This window comes from Protopterus annectens, chromosome 16.part0 (genome assembly GCF_019279795.1).
Source record: "Protopterus annectens isolate FY-2018-M chromosome 16.part0, PAN1.0, whole genome shotgun sequence".
NCBI classification, from domain to species: Eukaryota; Metazoa; Chordata; order Ceratodontiformes; family Protopteridae; genus Protopterus; species Protopterus annectens.
The window spans coordinates 425,883,110-425,907,172 of record NC_056750.1 but is presented as its reverse complement, the minus strand read 5'-3'; the positions used below and the strand labels follow the sequence as shown (position 1 = coordinate 425,907,172).

The following is a 24,063-nucleotide window of genomic DNA, read 5'->3' as shown; positions in this document are numbered from 1 at the left end:
CTGTCTGGATGGGGTTGAGAACCCCTGATAAGAGTAATTAAATCCTCAGCCATTTTAAGCATCTGTTTTTAGGCATGGGACCTGGAGATGGGCCCTGTGCAACAGGCCTCTTGGGATGCCTGGCTGCTTTGGATTTAGTAAAGGCCTTAATAGAAAAAGAAGATAAGGGTCTAAAGAGACACCATGGGTGGAAGTGGACCTGTCCACATTAGTAGGCTCAACATTAGCAAAGGCTTAGGTTGTAGTCTGGGAAAGGGCTGAGGTACCAGCGGTCTCGGGTACAGAGGACACCGCCAAAGGAGTGTTGTCAGTAGTCAGGGACTGCAAAGGCATCTCACTGAGAACCGGACCACGTGTAGCCTGTTTTGGCGTGGTGTCTGTGGGGACCGCGGGCCTCGCGTGTCGGTCCTTGTCCTTGCGTTTTTTGGACAAAACTGTAGTCGGAGTATCTGACGACATTTTATAATCAAAGGCTTTACCAAAATAATGTTGGGCGAACTCCGCCCGATGCTTAATAGTGCGTTTATTGAAGGTAGCGCAAAAGCGACAGCCCGAGACGTCGTGGTCTGGGCCTAAACAAGGTATGCATAGGGAATGGAAATCCTTATGCTGTATTTGCTTCCCACAAGAAATACAATTATTAACTTTTTCTGACATCGGTCTGAGGCAAGAAAAGTTTCCCCAACGGAGTACTTAGCTTTAATGAAGACTTCAGTTTCCAATATTTCTGTAATTCAGGAGCTGGCCGACTGGCACTTGCGAACTGCTTCTGCTTCGGGCACCGTGCGGCAAAAAAGACTGAAGAATATGGCGTCGGCTGTGTCTTATATACTCCGGCCTCACTGACGTCAGGAGAGAAAGCGACAACAACCGACTCTGGACCTAGACTTTGGATTTCGGCCGACCGAGGGACCGCCTGACGGCAGAGAACCCATCTGTGATTACTGCAGCTGTATGCACGATGAACATCAGGTACTGTTTTCATTTTTCCACCTTTTGAGGTGGAAGGAATGCCCTCTTGACATCTGTCCTTATTCTGCACCAGAGGAAAACTTGATCTTGTGAGAGATTTAGATTGGACTTAGGGTAATTAATTTTGAATCCCAGTGCTTGCAGGACTGATATGAATGTTTGCAGTTGGCATTGTACAGACCTGGAAAGTACAGTTTTGTACCTACCATAAATGTAGATGTTCGAGTGTTCACCCTGCTGCAGTCATCACACTTGGGTTATCCTGTCGTCAGGCGGTCCCGCAGTCGGCCGGAATTCCAAAGTCTTGGTCCGGCGTCGGTTGCTGTCGCTTCTTCCCTGACGTCAGTGCGCCAGGGGTATACATAGTGCATCCGACACCATTTTATTCAGTTTTTCTTGCCCCAGATGTCAGGTGCCCCCAAAAAGGTGGTCAGTAATTAGTACCAAATTAAGTAATTTCTGCACAAACACAAAATCCCTCCAGCTATAAGCAAATACATCAGGAAGGTAATGTAGAGATTTTAGCCAGCTAGATCAGAGGGGAAGGAGGGAGGGTAACCTGGACTGCAGCAGGGTGAACACTCTAACATCTACATTTATGGTAGGTACAAAACTGTACTATATTCATTGTGTTACCCTGCTGCAGTCATCACACTTGGGTAAAATCCCAAAGCTAAGGATGGGTGGAGGAGTTATAGAAGGTTAGAGGAGACTAGAAGACCCTGCAGAACTGCAGTAGCAAAGCCAGCTCTAGTCTTAGAGTAAAATGGTAAGTGATAGTGTTTGGTAAATGTGTGTACTGAACTCCAAAGTTGCAGCTTCCAAAATCTCCTTGGTAGGAACCCCCCTGAGGAAGGCTGTAGATGTAGCTGTTACCCTGGTAGAGTGGGGCCTAATGGTAGCAAAAACTGGTTTTCCATGATGGGTATAGCAAAAACAAATGCAATGTCCTATCCATTTGGAAATGGTTTGTTTTGATATGGCCTTCCCTTGTGAAGCTGTAGCATAGGATACAAAGAGCTGGTCAGATTTTCTGAAAGCCTTAGTTTTATCCAAGTAGTAACGAAGTTCCCTGTGAATGCCCAAGGAATGCAGGAGTCTTTCTCCTTTGTTCTGTGAATTTGGGAAGAAGGTGGTTAAGTGGATGGTTTGATTTAGAGCCACACTGGAAACCACCTTAGGCATGAAGGAAGGATTAGTTCATAGAGAAACTCTGTCTTGATGGAAAATGAGGAAAGGTTCCACTGCCATTAGTGCCTGCAGCTCTGAGACTCTTCTAGCTGAAGTTATTGCTAGTAGCAGGGCAGTCTTCCATGATAGAAACTGTAGATCTGCAGAGAAAGCTGGTTCAAAGGGAGGTAGCGTAAGTTTTTCCAGAACAAAATTGAGGTCCCATGTTGGTGTAGGTGCTCTCCTGGGGGGCCTAATGTTTTTTGCCCCTCTGAGGAATTGCCTTAGAAGTGGATGCGAAAATAAGGGTGGATCTGTGTTGTAGTGGGCTGAAATAGCTGATGCGTGGATTTTAATGGAAGAAAAAGAAAGTCCTTTCTGCAACATCTCAGTTAGGTACTGTAGAATTTGAGGCATGTCAGGCTGTAGTGAGTTTTGGCCTTTAGTTTGGTTCCAGGCGCAAAACCTTTTCCATTTATCCGACTAGGCCTTCCTGGTGCTGGGCCTCCTAGCTTCCAGAATAACATCCCTTAGGTGATTTTGCCATGCAGCCAGATTTAAGGTTTTGAGCTGGCTGTGAATAATCTGATTGTTTTGCTGTGCGAGCAAATGGGCAATCTGTGGTAAAATCCAAGGTGGGCCCTGGGCCATATTCCTCAATAGTGGGTACCAGTGCTGGCGTGGCCAGTCTGGGGCTATGAGTATCAATCGTGGTCTCTCCTTTCTGGCTTTCAGAAGCACCTGTGTGAGGAGAGGCAATGGAGGGAAGGCATATACTGTCAGATTTTTCCAACTGAATGAGAGTGCATCCACTTACCAAGCTTGATGGTGAAGTGTCCTTGTACAAAATTTTGTTAGTTGATAGTTTTGAGGACTGGCAAACAGGTCTATGTCTGGAAGGCCCCATTTTTGAGTTATCATTGCAAATACTTGTGGATCTAGTTTCCACTCGTGGGGGTCCATGATGTTTCTGCTGAGGTCGTTTGCCAATGTGTTCTTTTTTCCTGGCAGGAATTGAGCTTGTAACTGAACTTGGTAGGTCAGAGCTGTTCCACAAGGTCATTGCTTGCCTGCATAGAGGGTAGGAGTGTGTACCCCCTTGTTTGTTTATGTACCACATTACTGTGGTGTTTTCCGTCCTTATTGTAAGTTGCCCTGGATGTAATGTCAGAACATTCTGTACAGCTAGCATCTCTTTTTGATTGATGTGCAGATTCCTTTGATCTGCAGTCCATACGCCTTGAACGCACTGTCCTGCCATGTGTGCCACCCAGGTGTAGTCCGATGCATCTGCTGTCATAGTTTGCCTGGCTGGGGGCAAGGTGAAAGGCTGACCCTTGTTGAGGTGACATGCCTGTGACCACCATAGAAACTCCTGTTGTAGGCAGGGAATGAGAGATATCATTGTGTCCAAGCTGTGGCTGTGTTGAGACCATACGCTTTTTAGGTACCACTGTAATTTCCTCATATGCAGCTTTGCAAATGGTATTAGTAGTATGCAAGATGCCAGGGAATGAGAGATATCATTGTGTCCAAGCTGTGGCTGTGTTGAGACCATACGCTTTTTAGGTACCACTGTAATTTCCTCATATGCAGCTTTGCAAATGGTATTAGTAGTATGCAAGATGCCATGAAGCCCAAGGCCTGCAGAATTTTTCTTGCAGGTAGTTGGGTCTTTGTTGCCATTGTTTTGAAATGTAGAGTCAGTTGCAGTTGTTTGTCTGGTGTCAGATAAACCTTTTGGGCCGTTGTATTCAAGCTGGCACCCAGGAATGTCATGGTTTGTGAGGGTACTAGTTTTGATTTATTTTTGTTTACTGTGTACCCCAGGCAACTTAGATGTTTTACAAAAGCCAGATGTTGTAAGAGTTTGTCCTTGCTTTCTGCTTGGATGAGGCAGTCGTCCAGGTATGGGTATATTTGAATTCTTCTTTGTCTGCAGTATGCAATTACTGGTGTCAGGCATTTTGTGAAGACCCTGGGCGCAGTAGATAAGCCAAAGGGCAGTGCAGAGAATTGGTAATGGGTTGACCTGCAATAAAACGGAGGTATCTTCTGCAACTTTGTCTGATAGGGACATGCAGGTATCTTCTGCAACTTTGTCTGATAGGGACATGCAGGTATGCCTCCTTGAGGTCCAACGTCACTAGCCATGCTTTCTTGCTCAACATGGGAAGAAGCTGCTGTAGTTTTAGCATCTTGAATTTGGGTACTTGTAAGAAGGTGTTTAGAACTGAAAGGTCCAGAATTGGTCTCCAGGCATTGTCCTTTCTGGGCACTAGAAAGATTCTTGAGTAAAATCCTTGGCCTTGCTCTGGAGTAGGTACCAGTTGAATGGCTCATGTCCATGAGAGCTGTAATTTGTTTTTGTGCCTCTGCCCATTGATTTTGTGGCAGGTTTGGCATTCCTCTTTTCATTGGCAAGGTGTGAAAATGGAATCTGTATCCTCGTGAAATTATGTCTAGGACCCATTTGTCCTTTGTGACAATGTGCTAGTTGTCTGAAAAAAGTGTGAGTTTTCCTCCCAAGGGGGCTGCCAAGAGAGTGTTGCTTGGCCAGATGAGGTGCAAGTCACTGAGTTTGCCTCCTGGTAGTTTGGGACGTGTCTTCTCCTCCCTTCTGTGTTGCAGTGCCCCATTGTCGAGGTTTGTACTGGGCTTGTGGTTGCCCTCTGCCTCTTGGACATCTATATTTCCCCCTCTGTGGTCTGTCAGTAGCTGGAAAGGACCAATTTTTTGTTGGCCAATTTCTGCTGAAGCGAGGGGGCTGTACCTGTAGAAAATCTTTGACTATCTGCACAGATTTTGCCTTATCCTCCATTTTCTTCAAGACTACTTCTGCTTTAACTCCAAAAAGAACATCCTGCTGTAAGGGAGCATCTAGAAGCTTTGCTTTAACATGATCAGGCAGAGTTTGATCCCTTAACCAAGCATGCCTACGTATAACAGACCCAGTGACAGCTGCTCTGCAGGAAGCCTCCAAATAATCAAAACCACATTGTAAAGTATGTTTGCCCATCTGTTAAGTTGCATTTAACAGATCCTGCATTTCTTTCAATTCAGACTGTTGAGGGAGTGTGCTCATTTTTTTGTTTTAACTGAGACATTAGAAATTGCTGATATTTTAGCATGTGAAATTGGCAATTTAGTGCCCTCATAGCTAGAGTGGCTGAGGTGTAAACCTTTCCCCCCCCACCTGTCTAGTGCTCTGGAGTCCCTTTCAGAGGGTACGGGATTTTTTGCCATAGAAGCCTTAGCCCCTTTGGGACCCTGGGAGATGGTCTCTGGATCAGCAACAGGGCTTTTATAAAGGAATTTGTGGGAGTCAGGAACTGTATAGTATCTGTCAGGTTTGGCTGGAGCAGGAGTTAGAGAATCTGGGTTCAAACTGGATTCTAAGTAAACATCATCCACAATGTCTAAAACTGGGGGGATGGCAAGTGGTTTGTGCTGGGGGAGTAAAAGAAACTCTGAGCCTTTTCTTTGAGTCAGAGTAGTCCTGACCTTCCCATTGAAAATTTTCCCTCATAGTATGCAAGTTTCCCCAAAGGAGTAGTCTTCAGGAGGAGAAGCTGAGGGAATAGAATCCTCAGCATCAGAATCTTCATAAGGGGAGAAGGAGTAATCTTGGTCCTCAGAGGAGCCTGAGGAAATAGACACTTGTTCAGAGGAGGCATAATCTTCCTCTTGTCTAGGCCTTTTGTCGGGTGGGGGCTGGGAACCCCTAATTAGAGAGACCAAATCTTCAGCCATTTTGAGCATCTGCTTCTTAGGCATGGGGCCTTGAACTGGAGAATGAAGTGCAGTCTTTTTAGGTTTAATAGTTGTCTTAGACTTAGGATACGTTTTTATGGTGAGTGTCGTCGGTCTGAAGACGCCTTCAGAAACCTAAGGTGTTTCTGTAGCACCAACATCTTTATCAGCAGTGTCGTCGGTAGGGGCTAAACATAATGGCTGCATCAGCCTAGTACTCTCCGCCAAAAGCTCCGAAGAGGTCACGGGTTCAAGAGCTGCGGTAGTCAGGGGCTGTGTCGGAGCCTCACTGAAGACCGGTGAACCGGAGACGGGACCAGCCGAGGCCTCGGAGTCTGGCCTGGGTCTAGGCTGCCTGTCCTTGTCCTTGCGTTTTATGTGCACGCCAGTAGTCTGTTGCTCCGACGGCATAACGTAGTTACATTTTCTACCGAAGTAGTGTCATGCGAAATCAAAGCACCTTTTTATAGTACGCTTATTAAACCTAGCACAAAAACGACAACCAGTGACGTCGTGGTCTGGGCCTAGGCAAGGTATGCAGTAAAAATGAAAATCTTTATGAGTTATTTGCTTCCCACAAGAAATACAATTGTTAACTTTTTCTGACATCGGTCTGAGGCAAGAAAAGTTTCCCCAACGGGGTACTTAGCTTTATTGAAGACTTTGGAAATGAAATTAGACTTCGAAAATCTCATGAGTCGGCCGACCGGCACTTGTGAATTGCTTCTGCTTCGGGCACCACGCGGCAAGAAAGACTGAAGAAAATGGCGTCGGATGCACTATTTATACCCCTGGCGCACTGACGTCAGGGAAGAAGCGACAGCAACCGACGCCGGACCAAGACTTTGGAATTCCGGCCGACTGCGGGACCGCCTGATGACAGGATAACCCAAGTGTGATGACTGCAGCAGGGTAACACTATGAACATCATTCTGCCTGAATCGGGAGGTCATCCAGGTATGGGAAGATTTGAATCCCCTGGGTCCTACAGTAGGCAATTACTGGAGCCAAGCACTTTGTGAATACCCTTGGTGCTGTACAGAATCCAAAGGGCAAAGCAGAGAACTGAAAGTGTAAGTTGGTTTGCAGTTGGTTTACCAGGATAGTCCACTGGGTCAAGATGAACCAGTTTTCAATGGAGTAAGTAAACAGAGAAAAGAAAATATCGCCTGTAGTTGGTCCTTATGGAGATGTGCAGGTAGGCATCCTATGTCCAAAGGCGCTATAAATCTTTAAGGCATTAAAACAAGGGGAAGGTCTGTAGGGAAACATTCGATAGGTGGGTACTTGTAGGAAAAGACTGAGGTTGGAGAGATCCAGGAATGGTCCCCATTGTCCAGCCTTTCTTGGGACTAGGAAGAGTCTTGAATAAAAAAACCCTCCCTTTTCTGCCATACGGACAGGTTGTACTGTCACTTGAGCAAACAGACTGACTGGTCTGAAAGGAGGGAGTTGTTCTTTGGGTGGTTGAGGAAAGCCCCTCAAAGAGAGTGGGGTGATCCAGGTCATGAAATAACCCTTTTCTATAAAGAACAAGATCCACCTGTCTGAGTTAATGCTTTTCCAAACTGGAAGACAGTGAGACAGCCTTTGGGACAGGGGAATAACAGACAGGTTTGGGAAGCAAAGCAGGTAGTCAGACGAAGTGCCCTGTCCTGAAACTGAGGTTTCTGGGCAGGGGTCTGAGCAGGCCTGGGAGGAGCCTGTTGCTTCCTGGTGCTCTTTCTGTCCCTGGAAAGAGGTGGTGAGGGAGAATGTTTTCTGATAAACTGGGTTTTGGAGGGGTAGTTCCTGTGAAATTTAGGTATAGGAGATGCAAACAAGTGCTTTAGATCCTGTAGCTCCTTCCTGTTTTATTGGAGAGTTTTGAATAACTCAGCCACTTTTGTCCCAAAAAGGGCAGAGTTATCCAGAGATGCATCCAGATGTTTTGCCCTAACGTTGTCGGGCAAAGGCTGCAATCTTAACCAAGAATATCTTCTCAGGACTGAAGGAGATGCAGCAGATCTGGCAGAAGCTTCAGCAGAATCATAACTGTATCCGATGGAATGCCTTGTGACCTGGGAAGACAGGGAAAGGAGGCTAGAAATTTGTGCCTTAGAAGAAGAGTCAGGGAGGTGTGACAAAAACTTGGTGGCCTGGGCCAACATGGCTAGGGCATACTTTGACATGTGTGTCTGGTAATTAATTGCCCTGAAGGCCAGGGCAGCAGAAGTATATATGTTTTTGCCAATACCCTCCATGGCCTTACTGTCCTTGTCTGTAGGGAGGACAGACATGGAAGGAAGCATTTGGAAGGCTTATCAGCACTGACTGAGACAGTGCCAGAGTCTGCAACACGGCATTTGATAAAAATTTTGGTCCCCTCAGAGACCTTATAGAACCTGTCAGGCCTTTGAGGGGCAAGGGGTTGTGAGTCAGGGTTCACAGAGGCTGCACTGAAAGCATCCAAAAGGCTGACAAAACAAGTGAAGTTGTTGAAGGAGCAGGAGTGTCCATTTGCAGGAGTTTGTAATATCTTTTTTGGACCTCTGACATCTCAGTGGAATCCCACTTAAATAACTCCCTCATTTTAGAGATGGTCACCCCAAAGGTGAGATCCTCACCTGGGGAGTCTTTCCCAGCAGAATCCTCCTCTAAGGAAGCATAACCAAGAGGAGATGCCAACTGAGACACATAGGAAAGAGTCCTCTGAAGAGGAGTCAGAGGAATCCTCAGCTTCAGGTTGAGGGATGTCTTCAGCCTGAGCCCTAGGGCTAATTAGGAGGAGCAACTGGTGGGGAGGCAGGCATAGCAGGCCTTAGGGCCATGAATGCATTAAATAAACTCTGTGAAAAGGCTTGCCAGTCTGGTTGGCTTTCTACCGGGAGTGAAACATGCTTGGTCTTCTGTTTCCTTTTCAGGGAAAGACTAGAGGGCATAGGGCCTAAGGAAGGCCTAGGTCCGGTAAGCTCCGGAGGCATGGAAGAACCTGTTTGGATGACCAGTGCAAGCCAAGGTTTCTCATCATCGGCAGCTGTCGGTGAAACCTCCACAGATGTGCCTTCCACTCTAGGTTCTGCAGCCTCCTGAACTGTACCAGTTACACTCATAATGATGGACTTCAAACATTCTTCCAGACTAACGTCAGCCACAGGAGGGCCATTGGGTGGAAGAGGTGCAGCAGCGGATTCAGGCCTAGAAACTTTGGCCTTCTAAGTGGCTCGAAAGTCTGACTGGATGGCCCCTTCCATAGCTAGAGCTAAGAGTCTGAGACGCTGCTTTTCCAAATAAATGTTGAGGGCGTGCAGACGGCTGTGGAATGTCTTAGGGATGAAGGCCTGACAGATCGCACAGGTTTTATGGTCATAAGTAGGCCCTAAACAGAAAAGGCAGAGCTCATGGGTGCCCTTATGGGGGATCTGACAACCGTACCTGCACTTTCCTTTCCTGGATGACATGAACCTAAACAGACATGCAGTGACCCAAAAGAAAAAAAACAGCCCCAATGGGGTACTTATCTTTAAATGTTTAGATCAGACGACTGGGACAGCAGTAACAGTTGACATTCGACCGGAAGCAGCAAAGTTCTAGGGAATGGTACGAGCAGACATTACTTTTATGGCCCACGCTCTTTTAGCCACAGTCAGATGTCCCACGTACCTAGCAGTGATTAGAAGCTTTTGTACACTGGCTGGGCATTTGGGTAGAAAGCAAAGAATAACCCAAGGGTTTGGAATACTACAACATGAGAATAGAAGGACATCACTAGAATGAAACAGTGTTTTTACTTGATGGTCGAAGTGTTACAGCAGAAGCATAGTTGTACACATGCAGGCTTGCTGTTGTAACGTTTTTGTATCACAATCTCAAATACACTTCATTTCTCAGTCTAGTGTCACCTTAACTGAAAATAGAACGTCAGAACTCTGAGTTATCCGATTTTTGCTTCATATAATTGCTCTACTAAAAAGGTGCATTTGCTTTTTAGAGTACAGTCACTGCTCCCATCCGAGTTCCAGTCTTCTTTAGAAAATGTGCGTTACTGCACATCCTGCTATTCTGTCAACTACCACAAATGAATGACAAGCAGCATTTAAATCAGTCCTGATTTGAAGCCTTTAACTCTCATTGCGTTAGTCTTTGCTCTTGATTATTAAACAAGAGATTGAGGAGCTATGATAAGTATTTTCTGCAAATATCAAAATGCTAATTTTGGGAGGCAAATACAGAAACTATCTGAAACATAACTGAAACAAGACATGCCTGCAAATGGTCTACTGTACTGTGATCAGTGTGTATTACAAACCCAGTAAACAAATTGGCGATAAAGGAGAATAATGGACTGAGTGTAACTTGCTTTTGTATTCATAGACATGAGTCACATTCAGTTCAATCTTATACATTATCGCCAAAATGCAGTGCATCAGCTATGTAAAGTGTGTATGCACATAATTAGTAGACATTTAATATATGCACATCAGATACTGCTTTGTAGCCAACTATGGAACTAAAGACATGGAGACCTACCTTGTCAAACTTGCTAAGACTGCTCTTTACTCGGGGATCAGTTTCTTCACCACCAGGCATTGCTAACTGTTGTAGGAACCGACCAACCTGGAATGAGAAAAAAATGCCTGTAATTAATTTCTATCCGTCTGCAATGGACATGGCCATGGCCACAAATATGTTTGCAATCCTACATTATCATTTACTTTTTAACCAATGCTGAAACAAACATCCAAAACATACATTTACTTACTATAAAACATGAAGGGTGTTACAAACACCACAGATATGTGCCTGCTAAGAACTGATGTATCCTTGAAGTACGCCAAAGATCACAAACTTAATTTTCCAAAAAAAGTCTCTGAATATGAATATATTTCCAGGTGTAATAGGCAGCAAAGAACTGTGACACTAGCATTTAAGTGATCATACCATAACTCTTCCTCATTACCATCAGCAATCATCAGGGGAAAGACGACAAAGCAAAATAAATACAATAAAGCAAATTTAAACATGGTCTGTCAGAGCACTCTGTGTCAAGTATAATTCACTTGTAGTGCATGGAGCGTGCCAATTACTCTTCGCTATTCGGAAAAAGAAACTGGTTAAGCTCCAGAATGGCGTACGACCCAACCTTAACAAATGTTAAGCATCCCCTGCTTATGCTGTTAAGGTCGGGTCTAGAGCCAAGCAGTAAATCTGCCTTTAATGACTAGCGAATAACAGCAGCAGAAAAAATTTGTTTTAGCCTGCTGTCCATACCGTTAACATGTCAATAACTTCTTGTTGGGGGGAAAAAAAAGTAAGAGTTGATAAAATAACAGGATGTCTGTTTGCCTGCATAATCTGAAGAATGTGAACACTGGAACTCAAATGCATGTCATTATTTAGTGACTTAAAGTCTCAGTGGTTTGACCAAAAATCACATATTTTAAGAACAGACTAGAAATATGAAACAATAATCCGAATGTCCTGCTAAAATCTAGATAGTTGAGAGGTATGAAAGGTTAGTGTAAATGTAACAGACATTTCACTGCTTTTCTGGTAGCCCTCACAGAGTGTTTTATGGCTTTGAAAGCCGGGAAAAACTTAGCGATTTTTCTCCTGTAACTAGTAGTACATGGAGCAGATAAAGCTACAATCAATGGAAAGAATTATGACTGGTTCACCGATCATAACCTTAAATTACATACTCTTGACATAGATGCCAAGATTCACCACTCAAAGTGAATTTCTTAGCTTCCATGTCTTGAACACATAATAAGCTGGTTATGATCAGTGAACCAATCATAATCCCCTATGCCATTTACACTAAAGCCACTTACCATTCTTATTAAACACACGTTATTTTGCAAGGACCAACTTGCCTAGTTTTGCTGGCTTGCTGTTAGGGCTAAACATGGTAGGGTGCTGAATACCAAGTCTTTTGATAATCCTTTTAATACTGTCATACTTCTTCACAAGAGTCTTGTTTTGATGCATCATTTAACAGATATGGACAAAAATATAATATTACAGGAATCAGGTACAGCACCTATACTAGAAATGACAAATCTAAGAATTTGTCCATCCATTTTCTGGTACCTGCACCATCTTACTTAGGGTCGCATAGGAGATGCAGCCTATCGTAGCAAGGAATGGGGATGGCTTCATAAGAAAAAAAATAATCACAGACATAGCATCCATCCACTGCAGAACATAGACACACAGTACAAAAAGGGATCAATAAATCACCATACAGCATTTATTTGGGAGGTGGGAAGCAACTAGAACACCTAATGAAAATTCACATTAAAACAGACAGGAGAAGATAATTCCAAAGAAGGCATCCACTCAGAAGCTGAAGCAGAAAAAATAAGTTATGTACTCACCATAACGTTCCATCTGAGTAGGTAACTTCATTTGTCTGCAACCTGTGGGGTATCGGATCCGAGCTGTCAGCTTTCCAAGCTAACAGATCCGAGCTCCAAGCTCCTCCCCTACCCATAATGCCCTGCCATCTCCCTCTAACCCTAAGATCGAGTTTGCCAGAAAAAAGGACAATAGGAAATTCTATAACCTAGAAATGGTTACAATACGTGTTCCAGTGATGTCAATGGAATGAAGGTATAATCCTGATTCTTTGATAATGAACTAAGGGTCCAGGAGATGGAGGGCGGGTCGGTTGCAGACAAATGAAGTTACCTACTCGGATGGAACATTATGGTGAGTACATAACTTCTTTATCTGAAGTAGTTAACTTCATTTGCTCAGCAACCTGTGGGACAGAGTCCCCAGCTACCAGCAACTTGGGAGGCCCTTATGGAAGGATATTCCGGAGCACTGCTGAGCCAAACGATGCACGTCCCCTGGATATTATATCCAATTTGTAGTGTGTAATAAAAGTATGAGAGGAAGCCCAAGTAGCTGCTGAGCAAATGTCATCCAAAGAAACCCTTGACCAGAAGGCAGCAGAAGTGGCCATAGATCGGGTAGAATGGGCTCGCACTCTCAAGGGATCAGGACGACCAGAACTTCTGTAAGCTAGGAGAATGCATTGGGAAATCCATCTAGCTAAGGTTACTTTAGTGACTGGCTTCCCCAGACAAGATTTTGCAAAGGAAACAGAAAGTTGATCAGATTTTTGAAGATCTGCTGTTCTGTTTAAGTAAAAACGTAACTGTCTGTGAACATCCAGACAATGAAGTCTGTATTCCCCTTTCTTTTGGAAACTTGGAAAGAAGACAGGTAGATTGATGGACTGGTTGATGTTGACTTCCGAAGCCACTTTGGGCAGAAAAGAGGGATTAGTCCTGAGGGAGACCCCGTCTTAATGAAAGATGATGTAGGGAGTTTTACTGCAAAGAGCATGAAGCTCCGATATTCTTCTAGCAGAAGTAATGGCAATCAGGAAGGCCGTTTTCCAGGATACATATTTTAAGTCAACTGAAGCTGCGGGTTCAAAAGGAGGCCCAGTCAGAGCTTGAAGAACTAGGGTAAGATCCCATGGAGGGGCTGGATCTTTAATAGGGGGTCTTAACAAAAAGGTTCCTTTCATGAATGCTTTGCATATTTTGGAGGACGCTACAGGCCCTGAACTGTTTCCAATGTGGTAGTGGGAAATAGCTGCCAACTGAACTTTAATAGTAAAAGCACTGGCTCCTTGATCAAAGGTATGCGAAAGAAAGTCTAGAACTGCTGGGATAGGAGCCGTGAAGGGGTCTAAGTTCCTGTGCTCCACCCAGACAGAGAAACGTTTCCATTTACTCTTGTAGATTTTCCTGGAAGACGGTTTATGGGCGGCCACCAGGATGGCCTTAACCGAGGAAGATATACCGGGAGTCCTAGCCATTAAGGGAACTGGATCAACCAAGCGGAGAGTTTGAGGTAGTCCAGATCGGGGGTCTTCAATCCTAAAGGATGAGAGATAAGATCCAGATTGGGATCTAAAATCCAGGGAGGATGTACTAGATGAGACCGCAGGTAAGGGAACCAGGTTTGACGAGGCCAGAATAGGGCTATGAGGATAACTCTGCTCCCCAACCGACGAGCTTTCTGCAAGAACTTTGTCATCAATGGAAGAGGAGGATAAGCATACAGAAGACCGGATGGCCAAGCATGAACTAGAGCGTCTCTGGGGGCTTCCCCTGGTGGGGGAATCAGAGCGAAGAACTCGCTCCACTTTGTGTTCGAAGGTGAGGCGAAGAGATCGAAGCAAGGTTGACCCCACTGGAGGAAGATTTGTTTTGCTACTGCTGGGTTTAGAGACCTCTCGTACGGTGAGAGGATCGTTCGACTCAACCTGTCCGTCAATATGTTTGACCGACTCGGGATGTGCGTTGCTATGAGAAAGTGGTTGGTGGATATTGGCCATTCCCACACTTTCACTGCCGCCCTGCAAAGTGGAAAGGATCTGGTTCCCCCCTGTTTGTTTATGTACTAGACTACCGACATGTTGTCTGTTTGAAGTGCAATAGTTCCTGGAGGGAGAAGGGGGTGGAGAGCCTGCAATGCTAGAAGCACCGCCCTCATCTCCAGGACACTGATATGCAGTGAGGTCTCTGTGAAAGTCCACATGCCTTGGACGGATCTGCCCATGCAATGCCCCCCCACCCGAGGAGAGATGCGTCCGTGGACACCGTGACTTGGGGAGGGGGAATAACAAAGGGGCGGCCTTCTCGAAGATCTCTGGTGCGCAGCCACCAAAGAAGCGACTCCCTGCAAATCCTGCTGAGGGGAATAGGTGTAGGGGGTGGCAAAGAATGGACCATTGCACTTGTAATGCCCATTGAAGGATCCTCATCTTGAGGCGAGCGAAGGGGGACAGACTGATGGCCGCTGCCATGGATCCCAGGGTTCTCAGGACTAGTTCCGCTGGGGGAGCTGACGATTGTAAGAGGTCTAGAATGTTAAGGCTTAGATTGCGAAGCCTGTCTGCTGACAGAAAGACTCTGGATTGAGTAGTGTCTATCCTGGCCCCTATGAATTCCAAAATTTGAATAGGTTGAAGGGAGGATTTCTGGTGGTTTATCGTAATCCCTAAGTGGTGGGCTAGGTGTAAGAAGTAGTCCCTGCCTGAGCAGAGTTGATGCCTGGTGGGGGCGGTGAGGAGCCAGTCGTCCAGGTACGGAAAGACCTGTATTCCCTTTAGCCTCAGGTGGATCCCTACAACTGCCATGACCTTGGTGAACACCCTGGGGACTGTGGTGAGACCGAAGGGTAGAACCCTGAACTGATAATGGCTGGCTCCCAGCCGAAAGTGGAGGAACCTTCTGGATGGTCTGTCCATCAGAATGTGGTAGTATGCATCCTTGAGGTCTATCGAGCACATCCAGTCGTTCTCCTGCAAAAGTGGGAGAATGGATTGAATAGTGACCATCTGGAATTTTTCTTTGGCGACTGACAGGTTCAGTGTTGACAGGTCGTAAGTCCCCCGTCTTTTTTGGCACCAAAAAGAACCTGGAGTGAAAGCCTGATCTGGATTGTTTGGGGGGGGGGGGGGACGCACTGGATAGCTCTTTTTCTTAGCAGCCCTCGAATTTCTGATGCTGCTGCCTCCCTCTGATCGGGTGGGACATTGGGGAGTTTTGTTGATTGGGGAGGGTGAGATAGGAAAGGAATTGAATAGCCTCTGGATATAATTCGGAGCACCCAGTGATCTGTCGTGATGGACTCCCATTTCGCTAGGTGTTCCGAGAAATGCCCCCCGACTGCCTCCAGAGAGGAGCAGTCGGGCAACCCCTCAGGGCTGCTGCGCGGGTCGATCCGAAAAAGGTTCTCTCGACCCAAAATTCTTCGGACCCCCTCTGCCCCTGGGCCAGCGTCCACCCTGTCCTCCTCTGCCTCTGAAGGATGAGGGATCCGGAGTGAAACGGGATTGTTGAGCTTTCCGGAACCACATCTTCTTCTACCCTCTTTGGTTCCTGGAGTAGGACCTCTGAGGAGCCGAGAAACGGATCCCGACGGCAGACAATGTCTTCCAGTCTTTCTCACTCTGGAGGAGCGTATCGCGGACGGTTTTGCCGAAGAGCGTAGAACCGTCAAAAGGGGCGTTCGCGAAGGACGCCTTGAAGGGTTCCGCAAAGTCGCAGAGACGGAGCCAGGCCTGTCTACGTAAGATGACGCCCGTTCTGCTAGCTCTAGCCACTCCCTCCGTAGCATGAGAGAGAAGCCGCATAGATGTGTTGGCGATTGACTTGAGGGTGGCCATTCGAGCCGAGAATGTCCGGTTGTCCTCGGCTGACATGGACTCTGGGGGTGACCCACCGTACTCCTTAATCAGGTCCCACTGGAGCCGAATCACATGCGCCATATAATTCAGTGACCTTACAGAGAAGGTCGCTGAAGAGAACATCCGCTTTCCCAAACGGTCCATCATCCGAGACTCCTTGTCTGGAGGATGCACCGAGGAACTCTCCTGTGCTAATTCCTTTTTAGTGGCAGCCGCCACCACCATGGCATCCACTGGGGCACCCTTGCTCCAAACTGTCCTGTCCATGGGAGGGCTAAGGATCCTGTCCGGTCTCTTGGGTATTGGCTAACAGTGTCCGGCTCCTTTCATGCCCTGGTAGTTATGAGGTCTACCAGGGGGTCGGCGGGAGGTGACACCCAAGAGGTAGATGGGCCTGCGTCAAACGCCTCCAGAAACACAGACTCATCCGAGGAAGGTTTTTGGGCAGACTACCCCCCTCTAATATGTAACATTTCCATAATGTCTCCGAAGGAGATGTCTTCGGGGGGTGACCTTGGGGAACCTTCCCTTTCCTCTAAGTCTGTGTCCTACGTGAGGAACTTGGGTGAGTCCAAGTGCCTCCTCTTGCACTTCCGTTTGTGAGGGACCTCTTCGGGGGGGGCTGTCTGAAGAGGCCTCACCAACAATGTCCTGCTCCTCTAAGGGAACAATCTGGGACGTAGGCGCAGGCTGTCCCTGGGGCCGGATGATGGAGGAAAGGCCCATCTGAGTGGGAATGGTGGGTGGATCTGAAGCAAGAGCCTGGGGCCTTGAATCCCTCGAAAGAACCCTCTCCACAACGTTGAATACCGAGGGGGAACAGCTTTCCCTTGGATCCGGAAGCACTCCCCACAGATCCGACGTGCGGATCGGCGCCGAAGGTGACCCGACCGGATCCAAAAGGGTAGTGTGCTCCAACCTTAATGGAGCCGAAGGCCCGCTGACCCTTCCAGATCAGATGTTCAGCTCACGGCCCCGAGAGCTCTGATCCGAAAATGGACTCGAGGGTACAGTCGGCGCCGAAGTAGGAAACACTGTCGGCGCCGACCCTACCGCGGCTCCGAAGCTAGTCAGATCAGACAGCTCCGAACCCCAAAAGCGGGTCGGAGAAGGAGCAATGTGGGCAAAAAAAGGTGTCAAGCTCCTACCGAGCAGGGAGGAAGGCAAGAGCACTCCCATCTGCATCTGGGCCTGAAGAAATCGACGCATCATCCAGTCCATATCAGCGTCTATAAACTTCTGTTGGATCTAGATGAGGCCATCGAAGCCAGCCGGGAAGGCCACTTGGATGACCTCGAGGGTGACCAGGTCTCCTCCTCCGGCTCCAGGGAGAAACGTGGAGAACGGAGCCAGGAGGGGGAAGGCCCGGAAACCTTAAGGGGAGAGGCAAGCTGTTTAGACGGCGGCGCCGAAGGGGTCGAGTCGGACCACCTCTTATGACTGCGATGCCTTTCCTTCTCTCTGTCCCTATCTTTTCTATCCTTTTTTCTGATGTCCCTTTCCTCCTGGGCCAACGAGGGAGGGTGACTCCCGGCCAGGGGATCAGGAGAGGCAGGTGGGGCAGCTGTAGCCGTGGCCGGCGCCACCGAGGACGAAGCAGAGTCTGGGGGCAAAAGGCCCGCCAGAATAAGCTTCGACCTCCTATCTTTCAAAGCCCTGGGGTTGAAGGCTGCACAAACAGTGCAGCCCGAAGAGAGGTGATCAACCCCCAGGCAAAGGACACACAGAGTGTGACCATCCGCTGGGTACAACTTATGGCCACACTCGGTACATTTAGAGAAAATGGCTTTAGGGCCTTCAGCCATTGTAAAAGAAAGGAAAAGTAGGCCCACAAGCACACACCTTCACACACGCAGAGGGGGGAGGGGAATAAATCTAACTTAACTAAAAGTTAAAAGAACTACCCAAGAGAGACTATAAAGATAGGGGAAGTTCACACACACAAAGTTAGAGAAAAATCTGACAGGAATTTAAGGTTTAAATTCTAAACTTACAGCACTATGCTCGGAGCTCATTCAGAGAAGCTTATGGAAGCCGCAGCAAACGAGATCTGAGGGTTAGAGGGAGATGGCAGGGCATTATGGGTAGGGGGAAGAGCTTGGAGCTCGGATCTATTAGCTTGGAAAGCTGCCGGCTCGGATCAGATACCCCACAGGTTGCTGAGCAAATGAAGTTAACGACTTCAGATACACAGTTATCAGGCAGCAACCCTAGCTACTGTACCATTGCTGGATTTGAAAATAATTTAATTATTTTATTTTAATAATTTAAATAAATATGCTGGTAAAGGAAAAGTAGGCAATGCTAAACAGGTCATAACAAAACACTAAAAATGCACATGAAATGTAAATCATTCAAAAGCTTGAAACTTTTGAGGATGAAAGTGGGGCTTAGAACTAGACACAAATTAAAATTGTTCCACCACCACCATAACACTAGTTTGCGTGACAGCCAAATGGGTAAAGTAACCCATACAGTAGATTGAACAAGCAAGTACCGGCAGCTTGCAGGGTGACCTTTAAAGAAACGGTATGTATACAATACTCTTGACAACTACTTATTCTCCCTTTTCTCAATTACTGAAGGACCCTGCCTCAATGGCTCCCCTACCTGTACTAAATCATTCTACTCATTCCATTGGGTGGATGGGCAGAAACCATGCAACCTTACCCCTAGGTGACAGCCATCTTTCTCTTTAGTTCCTGCCTGGACAACCCCATCCCCTTCCCTGTGATGACAGTAAGCTGGTACGGAGTTGGCCAGACTGTAAGTTATCCATACTCTGAATTAATCAGGGAGGAATACAGACTGCTGCTGTCACTCGTCAGTTCTTCCCACTTGCCCATCTTCAGTAGTTACTAGTCGCACCAGAAATGTAGTCTCATTTACTAGGTTTCTTTTCCTTCTTCCCCAAAGATGCACTTTTTTATTTTTTTTTTTTACTGCTTAGAAGCTTATTTGTATTTAGCAGCAAGTGATCCTAGGACACTGCCTTAATCTGTGCCTCTTTCTTTCCATTTAATTTCTTATGAACTGCAACTACTAAAAACCTCAAAACACTTTTTCTATTTATTTGTTTTGTTGTATTGGTGTGGGTACCCCAAACCCTCTTCTTCCATGTCAATAATCTGTTTTATGAAATGAAAATCTGTTCCTGTGTACTATATTCTGTGCCAAACCATTGGTGGATTACAGGACAGCAGTCTCCACAGAAAAACATTAAAATGATAAAATGGATTTCAATTACAATACCTTCAGTGATAATTTCTGGCTACTTTAATGGTGTTGTAGCCACTTTTCTATACCTCCAGATCACTGTTAAGCAAAACTTGGACTGCAGCTGAACTTTTTTTCAGAGGGCATTTTACACTGTTTAACTGTACCTAGGCATGCTCACTATTGGGTTTAGTGGTTTAACATATGATATAAACACACAAACTACACACACACACACACATATATATATATATATATATAAATATAGATATATATATATATATATATATATATATATATATATATATATATATATATATATATATATAGATATATATATATATATATATAGGGTTTACTATCATCATTTCGAAAATTAAAATAAATAAGGTAGCAATTACCGAAATAATACGTCGAAAGGACATATTTCCGAATGTTTAGAAGGCCGTAAACCGGACAGAAATGTCGAAAACGTCGAATCGCGACATTCCCAGTCGATCAACGTGGAATAACCGAAACAGCGTGAAATACAGGCAACAAAGAGCAAGCCCACCCTGCCAAAAACAAAGAACTACCCAACCTAAACACATGCAGAGGGGCTGCCCCTGCACTTTGGGGCTGTGCCCCACACCCCCCCAACTTAATATTCCAACTCCGAGATCGCACTACAGTGAGGAAAGGAATGTATTTCCCTGTCCGCACTGTACCGCGATCCGCTCCCATGAGCGAACGTTGTTATTCCGAATGCACAGTCCATTCGCAATTACAACATTCGCTCAGATGACCTGCCGCATTATGAAGTATTCGAACATCTGATGTTCGAATACTTCATAGCCGTGCAAGTGCACGGCGACATTGTCATGGTAAACCTATATATAGATATATATATATAGATATATATATATATACACACACACACACACACAAACATGTATGTATACGTCAATACAAATATTCATACGTGTGTGTATGTCAGAATCTGTTTTGACAGCTCACTCTGACCTTGTCAGTGTTGGCATATCATCTCTGCGCTAATCCATACAACACATGGTCCATTCCATTATAAAGAGATGCTTACAAGACTATGGACTATGCTTTACAAATGTGTTAAAGTAATGAGAGCCTCATTTCAGAGTGCAATAAGATCAAGTACAGAAAAGGGTTAGGTTCAATGCTGGCAAATAATGTCGATGATATTATTAGAAGCATAAAGTAGCCACAGTTGTGCATATATAAAAAGAAAAAATATTATTGTGAAAGGGAAGATCTTCACAATAATCAAACAGTGAAAGATATTATAATGATTGCCTCTTTCGACACAAACATCTGAAAAAATAGAAAGATAGAGTGAGACACAAAGCCCTTAAGCACAAAAAAATTAAAAAGAGGGTGAAAATGCATTTGGTACATGCCTGAGGACTGGATAGTGTTTACTTAGGAGAGAGAGAGAAATGGGGCTGATATGGGTCACAAAGAACAGCATAATTCGCGGAGGGGGACCCACATATAAAAGAACACTGGTAATGTCGAACTATTGGCAATATTGCAATTACACCACAATAATTTAGAATAAAAGAGGGTTCGAGATGATAAAGTGGATATGGAGGAAGAGGGGCATAATTACAGTTGCGTGAAGTTAAGCAGATATCTTACTGCTCAGTGCTGCATGCATATTCCAAACAGATGGGTTTTCACCTCTGATGTCTGGCCGGGGTACCAAAGCTTAAAACTTCCTTGGAGCATACATCCAGCTTATGACCTCAGGCCTTATGAGCATAAATCCTCAGACTACCTTCAAACAAGTGGTCAATTAGGAGAGGCCAAGAAGGTAAAAGGAACCCCCCTCAGTGTTAGGGTCTGCCAGACAGGGCAATAAAAGATATGACAATACCAGGAGGAGGGAAGAAGGAAGGTGGGAAGGAATACTGCAACAGTGATCAGTAGGACATCTACTGTTATGATAAGTTCTTACACAACTATACTATGTCTTGACTGAAATCACTGTAGCAGTACTTCTGTACTGTTTGTGAAGGTGGGCACAGAAGACCATTTGGCAGCTTCCAGGATTGTCCTGGCATCTAACCCTTTGTAGAAGGCCCCCAGAAGAGGCCATTACCGTATAAGAGTGAGATCGTGGGCAGCTGGGCAGAGGACTGCCACAATCTGATTAACAAAAAGAAATGGACTTTGACATCCAGCTTGCAATGGTTTGTTTAGATACTGGCAGGAGTCCATGCAAGAGAAAAACAATTTGTCTGACTTAAAAATTCACTTAGTGTTGTCCAAATAAAATCTCACCAGTCTGTGCACATCTGCGGAATGTAGGAGTCTTTCACCCCTGTTCTGTGGGCTGGGAAAAAGAGGGCAGACTGATAGCCTGGTGAAGAGAGAGCTCATTCACCACTTTAGGCATGAAAAAGGGATTAGCCCTCTGGGACACAGATACCTTGTGAAAAATAAGAAAAGGTGGAATAGCCATGAGTGTCTGTAGTCCTGAGACACACTTAGCAGAAGTGATAGCCAACAACAGAATAGTTTTCCAGATGCAGAATTTGAGAAAACTAGCATCTGCCTCAAAAGGACAGAGTGAGTTGTTCTAGAATAAAGTTCAGTTCCCAAGGTGGGGGCAGACTTTTATTTTTTTTTTGGGGGGGGGGGGTCTTACTGTAGCATCCCTTTCAAAAACTGACCTCAGGCTTAGACATAATAGGCAAACTTGAAGGGTAGATAGGCAGAAATGGGTGACAGGTGGGTTTTGATAGAGGGATATGCCAGACCTGCTTTCATGAGTTCACACAAGATAAGACGATAGGAACCTCTGATTTCGTGGGATCCTGACTATATGGCACCATATAGAAAAATCTTTCCACTTGGCTATATAGGATTTTCAAGTAGTAAGCCTCCTTGCCTCCTGGACAACTTGAAGCACATCCTCAGAAACTGGTGTGTGAAAGATGATTTGGAATCTGTACTGTGAAAGGGTGTCCTGGATTGAGATTCACCTGGGTCATCCACCATAAGATCTCCATCTTCGGACAAGGTATGGGGGAGATCTTTGTGTCTAGCTGGTGACAGAGCTGGGACCATGCAGTTTTCAGGTACTACTGAATTTTCCTCATATGCAGCCTGACTAAAGGGAGCAATGGAATTGTTGCTGCCATGATCCTAATACTCTCAGAATCTCCCTGCCTGAACATGCTTTGAGGGGGGTTAGGGACTGGAAGTAAATTGTAAGGTTCTGCAACTTTTCCTGAGGTAAGTAGGCCTGCATCTTTTTGGTGTCCAATCTGCAGCCCAACAAAAACTAGGTCCTGGGCGGGCTGGGGGGGGGGGTGTTTGTAGTTGACTGTGAATTCTAACTGCAGGAGAAGATTGACAATTAATTGGAGGTGTTGCAATAAGATCCGAGGAGAAGCCTGGATAAGCAGATCATTTAAACAGGAAATTTCTGAAATCTATGAGTCCAGCAAAAGGCTATCACAGGTGTTAGGCACTTTTGTTAATACTCAGGGGGGCTATAAAAAGCCCAAAAGGCAAAGCAGAAAGCTGAAAGTGACATGAGCCAATAAAGAACCTCAGGAACTTCCTGCAGGAGGGACAACTGGGAATTTGTAGGTGAGCATATTTCGGATTCGGAGAGGCTAGGAACACCTGTAGGAAAATAAAGGGCAACAGAGTTTGGAGAAAAAGCATTCTGAAAGTTGGCACTTTGAGGAATGTGTTGAGCAAACAGATCCAGCATGGGTCTCCATTGTCCTTCTCTTGGAACCAGGAACAAACTGAAGTAAATAAAACCCTTCAAATAAACTGCAGAGGCACTGCTTCTATTGCGCCTTGAGCTCCTGAAGGATGAGAGGAAGAAATGGTGTGGATGGGAGATGCCATTCAAGGAAAGGATATCCTTGCAAGACGTAGCGTAATCCATTTTTTATGAAGAATAGTGCCCACTTGTCTGTGATATTTACCAAGTCTGAGATGGACTGAGCAAGCCTTTCTGACAGAAGGTAGGGTATGACCAAGGAGGAGGATGTTTAGAAGATGGACAGTGACTTATCTGAGAAACGAGCCCCCCCCCCCCAGATCTAGGGTCACACTCAGTTTTTTTTTGGGGGGGGTATCTTTTCCTGGGCATCTTCCTGTGATTACGGGGAGGTTTATGTTCCATTCTAACAAAAGAAGTAGGCTTGGCTAGGTATTTCCTCTGGTATCTAGGTACAGACGCAAGTAGGATTTGTCTGCAGTCTTTCATCGTTTTACCTTGGTCCTGTAATGTTTGGAATAGGACAGCTGCTTGTGGCCCAAGCAAAAGATTTTTTTTCAGGGGGTGAATCAATAAGCATATCTTTTAAATGATCTGGCATGAGCTGGTTGAGTAACCATGCATATCTGTGATTAACTGTACCAGTTAACACCTGCTCTGCATGAGGCCTCAATAACAACATAGCTGCACTTCATTCTGTGTCTAGCCACTGGAGTGGCCTGGTCAAGCACAGACAGAATTTGTTGCTTAGACTCTGTACACTACAAATCCATCACTACCATGTTTAGATTGTTAAGGACAGATAACAGATACTTGATTATCTGTGTCTTGCAGTTTGTAGCTCTGAAGGGCAGAAGACAACTCTACCAGCGCTCCTGAACGGAGGCCCAATTGCTTACCTATGGAAGCAGTCAGGGGAAGACTTTCTGGTGCAATACCAATCTGCCTGGCTTACTATAATTTTTGATACCTGGGTGCAGAAAATTATCACCAC

General features: G+C 45.6%; 1 protein-coding gene across 2 annotated transcripts in view; it reads right to left on the bottom strand.

Annotated features, from left to right (window-relative positions):
* GAPVD1 (GTPase activating protein and VPS9 domains 1) overlaps positions 1 to 24,063 on the bottom strand; it is a 3,238,556-nt gene that overhangs the window by 2,485,492 nt on the left and 729,001 nt on the right. For both annotated transcript variants that reach the window (XM_044058337.1, XM_044058338.1), the window contains exon 4: positions 10,405 to 10,491. In XM_044058337.1, the coding sequence (XP_043914272.1) occupies positions 10,405 to 10,491 (87 nt within the window). The remainder of the gene's footprint in view (positions 1 to 10,404; positions 10,492 to 24,063) is intronic.